This window comes from Thamnophis sirtalis, unplaced genomic scaffold (assembly GCF_051295495.1).
Source record: "Thamnophis sirtalis isolate CommonGarterSnake01/CBP01778 unplaced genomic scaffold, rThaSir2_p1.2 scaffold_8, whole genome shotgun sequence".
Classification (NCBI taxonomy): Eukaryota; Metazoa; Chordata; class Lepidosauria; order Squamata; family Natricidae; genus Thamnophis; species Thamnophis sirtalis.
Window position 1 is genome coordinate 1,221,517 of NW_028261388.1, and position 11,477 is coordinate 1,232,993.

The 11,477-nt window shown below is 44.1% G+C and overlaps 1 protein-coding gene across 1 annotated transcript in view; it reads left to right on the plus strand.

Annotated features, from left to right (window-relative positions):
* The window catches only part of PDE2A (phosphodiesterase 2A), a gene marked incomplete at its 3' end in the record, with an annotated part of 47,250 nt that extends 36,898 nt beyond the window's left edge, over nucleotides 1-10,352 (plus strand). The window contains 5 exon segments of the mRNA XM_087722012.1: nucleotides 4,855-4,964; nucleotides 5,200-5,255; nucleotides 7,824-7,883; nucleotides 9,396-9,516; nucleotides 10,301-10,352. Coding sequence (XP_087578138.1) covers nucleotides 4,855-4,964; nucleotides 5,200-5,255; nucleotides 7,824-7,883; nucleotides 9,396-9,516; nucleotides 10,301-10,352 — 399 coding nt within the window.
* Between the last annotated feature and the right edge of the window lie 1,125 nt (nucleotides 10,353-11,477).

Sequence of the window (11,477 nt, forward strand, 5' to 3'; positions counted from 1 at the left end):
CTGGGGTTAATCCCTGCTTATCTGGGTGTTGGCTGCTGGAGAGAATATGTTCTGATCTTTTGATTTCCTCCTTCGCTCTTTCTATTGTCTCCTTTGAATGCTGTGTAAATGTGATTTATTTCTGTGTTCCTATTGATGGTTGGTTTAGCTGAGTACCCGGGTTCCAGGAATTCCCTAGGATTTTTAGATTTGGCTTCGAACGAGGATGCTCACGGCTTCCAGTTGAAACGCTGGCTGAATCTCTGCGTGTGTGTTGTGAGATGAAGGAGTCTCTTCAACTGAACTACATATATTCTCTTACATCGGTGCCCCTTTGATGGAGGGTTTAAACAGTATTTTGGACCTAGTAAAGTGGTGGATTCCTGCCCAGGCAGAAGGCTGGCCTGGGAGTTCTCCAAGGTCCTTTCCATTCTCTGAGTTTCCATCTGTAAAACTCTTCTCCCCAAAAAATGCAAATGCCCTGGATTTTATTAGCAGTTTTATGCTTCATTATAAAAACCTCTAAAAGGCCAAATGGACTCTGGCCATAAATCTTAACAGCAGGTTTCTTTTTAACAAGCCCTTCGTCCAGGAGAAGGGGAAACCAGGCGTGGATTATTCTCCCTACCACAGGTGAGCAGAGAGTCTATTATAAGAGGAGAAACTGCCCAAGGTGTGATTTGGTTTTGGCTCTTCTCACCTAAGGACTGTTTTAGGTCTGGTGTGAAGAAGGAAACTTGTGCTCAAGTGGTGTCCCTTACGATTCGTGACGAATGTATCTTGTCTTTTTATGCACGCTGAGAGCATCCTCTACACCAAAGACAAATTCCTTGTGTGTCCAATCACACTTGGCCGATAAAGAATTCAATTCTGTTCTCTATTCTATTCCTTTCTTCCCTCCCTCGTGCTCTATTCCTTCCTTCCTTCCTGCCTTCCTTCCTTCCTTCCTGCCTGCCTTTTTCCCTTCCTCATGTATCTTGTCTTTTTGTGTACACTGAGAGCATCCTCTGCACCAAAGACAAATTCCTTGTGTGTCCAATCACACTTGAACAATAAAGAATTCCATTCTATCCTATTCTATCCTATTCTATTTTCTATTCTATTTTTCTCTAATTCTGTTCTATTCTTCTATTCTATTTTTCTCTAATTCTATTCTATTCTATTCTTCTATAATTCCGTTCTGTTCTATTCTATTCTGGATTGTATAAACATTCCATTCTATCCTATTCTATCCTATTCTATTCTATCCTATTCTATCCTATTCTATTTTCTATTCTATCCTATTCTATCCTATTCTATTTTCTATTCTATTTTTCTCTAATTCTGTTCTATTCTTCTATTCTATTTTTCTCTAATTCTATTCTATTCTATTCTATTCTTCTATAATTCCGTTCTGTTCTATTCTATTCTGGATTGTATAAACATTCCATTCTATCCTATTCTATCCTATTCTATCCTATTCTATCCTATTCTATCCTATTCTATCCTATTCTATCCTATCCTATTTTCTATTCTATTCTATTTTTCTCTAATTCTGTTCTATTCTATTCTTCTATAATTCCGTTCTGTTCTATTCTATTCTGGATTGTATAAACATTCCATTCTATCCTATTCTATCCTATTCTATCCTATTCTATCCTATTCTATCCTATTCTATCCCATTCTATCCTATTCTATCCTATCCTATTTTCTATTCTATTCTATTTTTCTCTAATTCTGTTCTATTCTTCTGTAATTCTATTCTATTTTTCTCTAATTCTATTCTATTCCATTCTTCTATAATTCCGTTCTGTTCTATTCTATTCTGGATTTTATAAACTGAGGCATGGAATCAAAGCCACGTGAAGTGTTAGTATCACTTTATAAAGCCTTAGTAAGGCCACACCTGGAATCCTGCATCCAGTTTTGGTCACCACGCTATAAAAAAGATGTGGTGATTCTAGAAAAAGTGCAGAGAAGAGAAACCAGGATGATGAGGGGACTGGAGGCTAAAACCTACGATGGACGGTTGCAGGAACTGGGCCTGGCTAGTCTAGGGAAGAGAAGGACCAGGGGAGACAGGAGAGCATCTTCCAATATGTGAGGGAGGGGCTGCCCCAGAGAGGAGAAAGGGGTCAAGCTCTTTTCCAAAGGACCCGAAGGCCAGACAAGTAATAATGGATGGAATCTGAGCAAGGAGAGACTCAACCTGGAAATAAGGAGGAATTTCCTGACAGTGAGAACAATCAACCCATGGAACAGAAGTTGCCTTCAAAGTTGTGGTTGACTTGAGATTTTTAAGAAGAGACCAGGCAACCATTTATCTGAAAGGGCATAGGATCTCCTGCTTGAGCAGGGGGTTGGACTAGAAGACCTCCAAGGTCCCTTCCAGTTCTATTATTCTATATACGTATGTGCTATGAAACTGACCCCTCCTCTCTCTCTCTCTTTTCTTTTCTCTCTTCTCTCTCTTCTCCTCCCTCTCCTCTCTCCTCCTCTCTCTCTTTCTCTCTCCTTCCCTGCACCTTGAAGCCTGTCCAGCTTCGGTGATTTTTCATTCACTTATCAGAGCCAAATTTATCTCCTCCCCCATCTGTGAAGGCAGCCGAGCAGAATAAGAATGAATGAGTGTGGGGCCAAAGGCAGAAAAAAAAAAAAACCTGCCAGGGATGGTATTTTTCATCCAACAGGATGAAAGCAAAACACACACACAAAAACACACACACACACACACACAAACACACACACAAAACCAAGATGTTCTCAAGAACAAGGAATTCTTTGGGGAGAAAACAAACCTCCAGAAGGAGTGGGGAGGGAGGGAAACCAATACCCCTTTGCTCGGCTAGTCGGATTTCGTGATTCCAAGGAACCGAGTTCCAATTCAGATCAAGGGATTAAACTGCTTCAGGTGAATCTAGGGTCAGCTAGCCCAGGTGAGGGGGGGAGAGAAGGACACCTGCTCGAAAGCATAGAAATGGCCGTTGGCATATTTTGCTATAAACATCCTCTAATTCAATTGAAGCACAAAGAGCATTTCTTTCAGATTTTCTTCTATCCTTAACAATAGAATATCCTTTCTTTATTTCTTAATTAATTACAGAACGATAACAATCTTACTGCTATTCTCTTCAGTCTACTAATGTACACAAATGGAGAAAATGAGAAATGAAAATTTGGTGTAACTTTGAAGGGGCAATGGAAGACATTGTTTACGTATTAAGGAAAAAAATAACCATAAAGATGAAAAATGGTGGAAGGGAATAATTTGGCTGAAAGTGAAAACGAAACTATGATGTAAAAATGAGAAGATGTAAAAGAAAAGACCTATAATATGTATAATTTGTATTTAAAAAAAACCTTGGAGGAAAAAGAAAGAAAGGAAAGAAATGGCCAGCTCAGTTGGAGAATGACAACGAGTTTACGAGTTTATGAGTTTAATAAAATTTGTATGCCGCCCACTCCCATTGGGACTCTGGGCGGCTCACAACAAGACAAAAGAAACATTTAAAATTTAAAAATAGAAAGTACAATAGAGAGAGAAGATGGTCTCCCTCTTCAGCTGGGTGGGGGGGGGGGGCTAAAAAGTCAAGATGGCGGGATGGAAACTTCACCTTTTTCTCAGGTGTGTTTCTTCCATGACACATCGTGACTTTTATACATTACTTTGTGGAACTTCTCTCACAACAACCTTGTCAGGTAGGTTGAGCTATGTGAGAGGGACCAGGTGGACTTCATGCCCAAGGCAGGACTAGAACTCACTATCACCTAGTGATTGGCCCAAAGTCACCCAGCCAGCTTTTAGGCATAAGGCAGGACTAGAACTCACCGTCTCCTGGTGATTGGGCCAAAGGTGTTGTGGCCCACCAGCGGCCAGCGGAGCTGAAAGCACATTCGGACAGTGAGGAGGTTGGGGAGGAAGATAGGACAGTCCTGGAGTCTGGGGAAGGCTCAGATGAGGGCTCTGTGTCGGAGGCAGAGAGGGGGACAGAGACATATGCCAATTATCAGCTGCCTTCGGAGTTGGACATCAGTGAGGCAGAAGAACAGCTGGAGCCTGTTCCCAGTGTGCGCATACAGAGTTGCCAGACGAAGGGAACAGCTAAAGAACAGGGATCGACTTGGGAGTAAGGCCACAGGTGGACGGTGAATGGCCCCTCCCAGAGGGAATAAAAGAGGAGCAACAGGGGAGTGGAGTTTGCAGGAGACCATGAGTTCCCTTCATTGGTTCGTGACTCTCCGAGGCTCCTTGCCAAGTTCTGCAGATCTCAGCCTGGCAGCTCTCCAAGCCAGATAAGGTCTGTGACCGTAAATCCTCCCTGGAAAGACTTCGCTGGATGTGAAGGAGCAGAATTCACAGCAAATTTTTTTTAAAGGGGTTTTTGTCGGGACCAGGAGTTTGCTTGGCCCTCAGTCAGAACAAAAGGCACCCAGCCAACTTTCATGTCTAAGGCAGAACTAGAACTCACCGTCTCCTAATGACTGGCCCAAAGTCTTCCCTATCTAAGTTGGGAATTAGAAATCGCTTGTTTCCAGCCTGTTGCCTTTAACCACTAGACTAGATTGTCTCTGGAATTGCTGCTGGGGAGTCTCCGCCGTTCCTACTTAGGGCTGAAGGCCAATCAAACCTTGGCTTGTGAAGACCCAACAAGCACATTCAACACGGTTTCCTTTGGGATATTTGTCCAGCTTCCGAGGCTACCCTTCGGCTGGGGTATCTCTTGGTGGTCTCTTATCCCAGAACCAAACCGGGATCCTTCTTTTCTTGGAGGGTTTCCCCTTAAGCCATTCATCATTGGGCTCTTCTTCCCAGTTGGAAATCGAGGGCTTGAATTGGGATTTTACATTCCAAATTTGCTTCTATTTTTTGATTTAATCCCCTTTTCGTCCTTCCAGAGATGCCGTCCTTCAGCAGAAGAGGGTGGCCTGTAACGGCCTGCCGTTGGCCGATCTGCAGGGCAAGCCAGTGGCCGGCTTGGCTGCCCCCTTAGCCCCCGGCAAGCAAGGTAAGAGAGTGACGGATTCACTTAACGACAAAAAGAGTTTGTAAAATTGCGCCTGACTCGCTTAACGATGGCCGCGTGTAACAGCGGAACTTCTGATCTCCAATCATGGCCATAAATCAGGAACTATGCCTGTAAGTTGATAGTTTTAGCCCTTTAGTTGCCTGGGACCGAATTAAGGTTAGCCTAAATTCATTCAATTTAATCCTTTCCTCCTTTCTCCTCCGTTTTTTCACAGTGTTAATTAATCCTTTGGTGGACAAGAATTCGGGGACGGTGGTCTGTGTTATCCTGGTGAGTATCCGGGGAGGGGCAGGTGGAAAACATCTCTGGAAAACTGAGTGGGTGACACAGAACGTTATAATTGTGTCCTTAGGGAAGGGGAGGGCAAAAAAGTCAAGATGGCAGCTCACAGCCACTTGGCAATCAAAACCTTTTTTGGACTCCCAATGAGAAGCTTCAACAAACGGGCACGAGGTTCTGCTCAGCTGTTGCCCGGAGGTGAGAAACTCAGGTGCCTTTACAACCGGGGGGGGGGGAGGAAATCAGGTCGCTTTTATAACCGTCCTGACTTAACGACTATGATGGACAGGCTTCTTTATGGTCATAACTTGAGAACTCCCTCTAAAGGCACGGATTGCATGTGAAAATTGCTCTGGAGGACACCAGGAAAGGGGGGGAAAACAGCGTATGAAACACAGAATGAATTCTTGGTTTGTTTCCCTGTTTTTCTTTGTTTTGCTTTACGGGGAAGAAAAGGCTGGAAGGAGCCATTTGTAACCAAGTTTCTTAAGACCTTTGATGGATTGTTTCTTTCTGAATTATTGATGCTTATCGATCGATGGATCACAGTCAGGATATCATACACACCAGGGGTTTCTGGTTATCTTTGAGTTGCTCCTTAAATCTTTTGCCCTGTGTGTTTTGTTTTGTTTTTTGTTTTTGGACCAAGCTGTTTTGGTTCGATTTACAGAGGGGGGGGGGAGAAAAAACCCAGAATATCTCTCTTATTACCACTGGTTTTATCCCTTCTTGTCTACCCACATTCTCATCCCAGCCATGGGAGTCCACAGGGAAAGAAATGGGGGTGAAAGAACTGTCCCACTCTGTGAGCGAGAGGGGCACTTAATAGCAATAGCAGTTCGACTTATATACCGCTTCGTAGGGCTTTCAGCCCTCTCTAAGCGGTTTACAGAGTCAGCATATCGCCCCCAACAACAATCCGGGTCCTCATTTTACCCACCTCGGAAGGATGGAAGGCTGAGTAAACCCTGAGCCAGTGAGATTTGAACCGCCGAAGTGCAGCTTAGCAGTCAACTGAAGTGGCTGCAATGCTGCACTCTAACCACTGCGCCACCTTGGCTCTTAGAATATAATATAGTGTAATATAGCAATAGCAATAGCAGTTAGACTTATATACCGCTTCATAGGGCTTTCAGCCCTCTCTAAGCGGTTTACAGAGTCAGCATATTGCCCCCAACAACAATCCGGGTCCTCATTTCACCCACCTCGGAAGGATGGAAGGCTGAGTCAACCTTGAGCCAGTGAAATTTGAACAGCTGAACTGCAGGACTGCAGTCAGCTGAAGTAGCCTGCAGTGCTGCATTTAACCACTGCGCCACCTCGGCTCTAAGAAGTCTGATACATAAACAAAATAAGTAAAAGTAAATATCACACACCTCCTGACCATGGAAAGCTTCCCTTCTTGGGCTCTAGACTACCGCAATGAGTCTCCATGGGGCTGCCCTAGAGGATGACTTGGAGGCCTCGGTTGGTCTACAAATGCAGCGTTAGGGTTAGGGTAAGGCTAACGCCTTAACTCTGGATCCCGGATGGCTTAATCCCACTAGTGTTTATTTTTTTTAATATATAAATTAAAATATCAATGAAATTAGAAGTTAATAAACTAAAACAAAACCCAATTCAATTCAATTAATTAAACTAGTGCTCCTGTTGTACTAGTTTTTATTATTGCTGTTTATTAACTAAAATATGAATTAAATTGATTCAAGTAAAAAGTAAAACAGAACAAATTAAATTTATGTCACTCCTGCAGCCATCTTTTCTTTGGAATCTTTGGCCTGCCACACTTTCTATTCTTTTACAATGCCTTTTCTATGGTGGGAAAATGGGATTGTACGGAGTTAGACGATAGGTAGCCATAACAACATTCTTTCTAGAAAACCAAGGTCATCCTTTGACTTTGCACCTCTGCACTTGACCGGAACTGGATGGGTGGAAGCTGCCAGCATGGCAGTGGGAGATTGGACCATGGGATGGGCTGGTGGGTGTGTGGGGGGAAAGATCTTGAACTTTCACCTGGGTGAGGTAAACCGGGAAGCTTTCAGATTTGGGGTTTCCCAGATGTGCCAACATGGCTCTCTTCATAAATTGGAACTTTGAGCAATACTTTGCCTTGGACTCTGATTTAATTTTGGATGCTATTTGGAACCCTGACAATTTATTCATTAAAATTCTCTTTCTGTAGAGATTCCCAGTCATCCAGGCCATGGTTGTCCCAAAGGTGCTTTTTCAGGAGGCAACTGGACTTTCTTGCTAACAATAAAATTCTCTTTCTTTCTTTTTGGCTTGGATTCTTGTTTGTTTTAATTCTTACCGTTATCTGTTGTCCATTTCGCTAACAGCAACTCTGGCTGGGGGAATTCTGGGAGTTGAAGTCCAGCCATCTCAAAGGCTGAGAACAGCCCTTGTTGTAATAGGCTTTGTAATGTTTGGGGTGCTTTTTCGCCCCCATTTCCCACCCCCTTTGCAATGTCGTTTTTTAAAATTCCCACCTGGTGCTCTGCACATACTCTCAGTATATCCATTCCTCTTTCGATTTCTTCACTTTAATTTCCCCAGGTTTACTGCGGGCAACTTTCCGACACAGATGAGCAAAATCTTCGGGCTTTGGAGAAGCACGTAAGTAAACCCCCCCTTTCATAAAATCCTTGGGGAACGTGGGGGGGGGGGAGGAATCTCTCCCCCTTTCTTCTGCCTCCTGACATCACAACAACGAAATTACAGGTAAATCTTGATTCACAACCACAGCTGAGGCCAAAAATTCCATCGCTAAGCAAGGAGGTCGTTAAGTGGCAAGTGACTCATATTTATGACGGTCCCGGGGTCCCGGCATCATGTGATTTGAGGCCTTCTGACAAGGAAATTCAGTGAGGGAGCCAGATTCACTTAACAATCGAGCTCCTAAGTTAAGAACTTCAGTGATTCGCTTAACAACTGTGGCAAGGAAGGTTGTAAAAATGGGGCAAAACTCACTTCACAACTGCCTGCTTAACAACAGATATTTGGGGGGGGGGCTCAGTGGCGATCATAAATCGAGGGCTTCACCTGTAATTTGATCAGTTCTAACTTTTGAGGGCCTGCTTCTAGGCACATTAAGTGTTCACACCAGTTGCATTTACACAGAATGCTTCAACCAGGGTTGGAGTTGAGATAGAATAGAATGGAATGGAATGGAAGAAGGGAAGAGAATAGAATGGAATGGAAATAGGAAGAGAAGAGAAGAGAGAATGGAATGGAATGGAAGAAGGGAATGGAATAGAATAGAATGGAATGGGAGTAGGAAGAGGAGAGAAAAGAGAAGAGAAGAAAAGAGAGAATGGAATTGAATGGAAGAAAGGAAGGGAATAGAATGGAATGGGAATAAGAAGAGAAGAGAGAATGGAATGGAATGGAATAAGGGAATGGAATAGAATAGAATGGAATGGAATGGAAATAGGAATAAAAGAGAAAAGAAGAGAAGAGAAGAGAAAATGGAATGGAATGGAAGAAGGGAATGGAATGGAATAGAATAGAATGGAATGGAATGGGAATAGGAAGAGAAGAGACAATGGAATGGAAGAAAGGAAGGGAATAGAATAAAATGGAATGGGAATAGGAAAAGAAGAGAAGAAAAGAGAGAATGGAATGGAATGGGAATAGGAATAAAAGAGAAAAGAAGAGAAGAGAAGAGAGAATGGAATGGAATGGAAGAAGGGAATGGAATAGAGTAGAGTAGAGTAGAGTAGAGTAGAGTAGAGTAGAGTAGAGTAGAGTAGAGTAGAGTAGAGTAGAATAGGATTTGCTATAGTGGGAAATGGGAGGAGGTTAGATGATATGTAGCCATAACAACATTCTTTCTAGAAAGCCAAGGTCATCCTTTGTCTCTGCACCTCCACACCTGACTGGAACTGGATGGGTGGAAGCTGCCAGCATGGCAGTGGATGATTGGACCATGTGATGGACTTGTGGGTGTGGGGACAAGGTGTTGAACTTTCAACTGGGTGGGGAAAACTTGGAAGCTTTCAGATTCGGGTTTTCCCAGATGTGCCAACATGGCTCTCTTCATAAAGTGGAACTCTGAGCAATACTTTGCTTCGGACTCTGATTCACTTTTGGATGCTGTTTGGAACCCTGACAAATGGCTTCTTTCAGATCCTGGTGTCCTACAGGCGTCTCCAAACCCTTCAGAAGTTGCAGTCTTGCCAGCCCAAACCTGCGGAGCCCCCCAGGAGCAGCTACAGCGAGCTGGACAGCAAGATCCTGCAGTTGTGCGGTAAGGACAGATGGCCGGCCATAGACTTTGACGGGCAGGAGGGACCATCGCTAACCAACTTTGTGTACAGAGAGTCCTCCACTGACTCAGGAATTCTGGGAGTTGAAGTCCGCAGGCCACAAAGAGGCCGTAGTTCCCCAGCCCTGATTCAAGAAACAAAGCAAACTTTACCAGTTATAATACAGAAAAATCCTCGACTTATAACCGTTGGTTTAGTGACCATTCAAAGTTACAACGGCATTGAAAAAAGCGACGTTTTTCACAACTGTTGCAGCATTCCCCGCAGTCAAAATGATTTAAATTCGGAGACTGACTCGTATTTATGACGGTTGCAGTGTCTCGGGGTGGGGGGTGGGGGTTAAGTGACCCCCTTTGGAGACCTTCCGAGGAGCGAAGTCAGCAGGGAAGCCAGATTCGCTTAACGACCGACTTAAGAACTGTGGCGATTCGCTTAACGACTGTGGCAAGAAAGGCCATGAAATAGGGCGACGCTCCCTTAAAAACTCTCTCGCATAGCGACAGAAATGTGAGGCGGAATTGTGGTCCTAAGTCAAGGGCCTCACCGGTCTCCGTATTTGCTGCGTTGTGCAATTCAGTCTGTCGTATGTAAGGAACCTGCCTCGTTTTTTTATTACATGTGGACCTGGCTGAACCTTTGATTTCTCGTTTTACTTTACCCACCGTTGATGGGCGATGTGTGCCACCCGGTGTTGTGTGTCGAGCATGCCAACTTTGTCATTCCAATCACACAATTGGTAAAATTTGCATCTGTGTTGCCTTTCAGGGGAACTCTACGATCTGGACGCAGCCTCTCTCCAGCTCAAAGTCATCAATTATGTGAGTAATTAGCATTTTCAGAGTGTTGGTATAGAGGTATCAGAGTCCATCAAACAGTCCGAGTCATACACAGATAAGACAGCCAGTCATCAACGTCTTTCAGTTAAGGGATAATCCAAATAACATAGTCCAGTATCATATAAACAGTCTGGTACTCAAAGTTTGCTAGCAGTTGCAAAACTTACAATAGCTCACGGCACTTTCTAACAGCCGGCTTCTAAAACACTCCGATCAGATCAGCCCAGCATCTAACAAAACAGAGAGCTAACAGTCATTCTGGCTCCCTCTTATGGCCGATTGAGGAAAGAGCAACCAAGCACATTTTACAGTATGATTTAAAGAAACAGGTACAACATTGTTACATGATTTATATATTGCCAACCCAACCGTTAGATTATATTCCTAACAACCTCTGGATGGTGGTTTCCTGTTTGATCCTTCCTTGTGTTGGAAGAAATGTCCTTTGGGTTCAGTTCCAAGTGGGGGAAAAGACACTGGAAACACGGAGGCTGCTTGGAAAGATGGTTTAATGGTGGACAGGGTCACGTGGCTTGAGCTCCTGAACAGGAAAGGGGGGGGTCATCAGATAGCAATAGCAATAGCAGTTAGACTTATATACCGCTTCATAGGCCTTTCAGGCCTCTCTAAGCGGTTTACAGAGAGTCAGCATATTGCCCCCAACAATCTGGGTCCTCATTTTACCCACCTCGGAAGGATGGAAGGCTGAGTCAACCCTGAGCCGGTGAGATTTGAACCGCTGACCTGCTGATCTAGCAGTAGCCTGCAGTGCTGCATTTAACCACTGCGCCACCTTGGCTGCTTCCAGATGTTGGGTGGAGAAGAAGAAAAAGAGGCAGAGATGCTGAAAGTCCCTGGTTTTTTATACTCTCTGTTCGGCCCCACTTCTCTGTTGCCTGTTCCTGTGTACGAAATGTATTTTGATTGGTTGTCAGACTCCCAGGGGTTGAGGAGGGGGGGACTTAGCTAACTTTGTAGGTTGTGTGCCCTTTTGACTCCCAAGCTTGGTTGAGCATTGCTTCTTCCCAGGTGCCCTGTGGCGAGATGGGTAAAGGACCGATACTATCATGCCTTAATCCCATCACCCGGGAGCTGAAGGGGGAGGT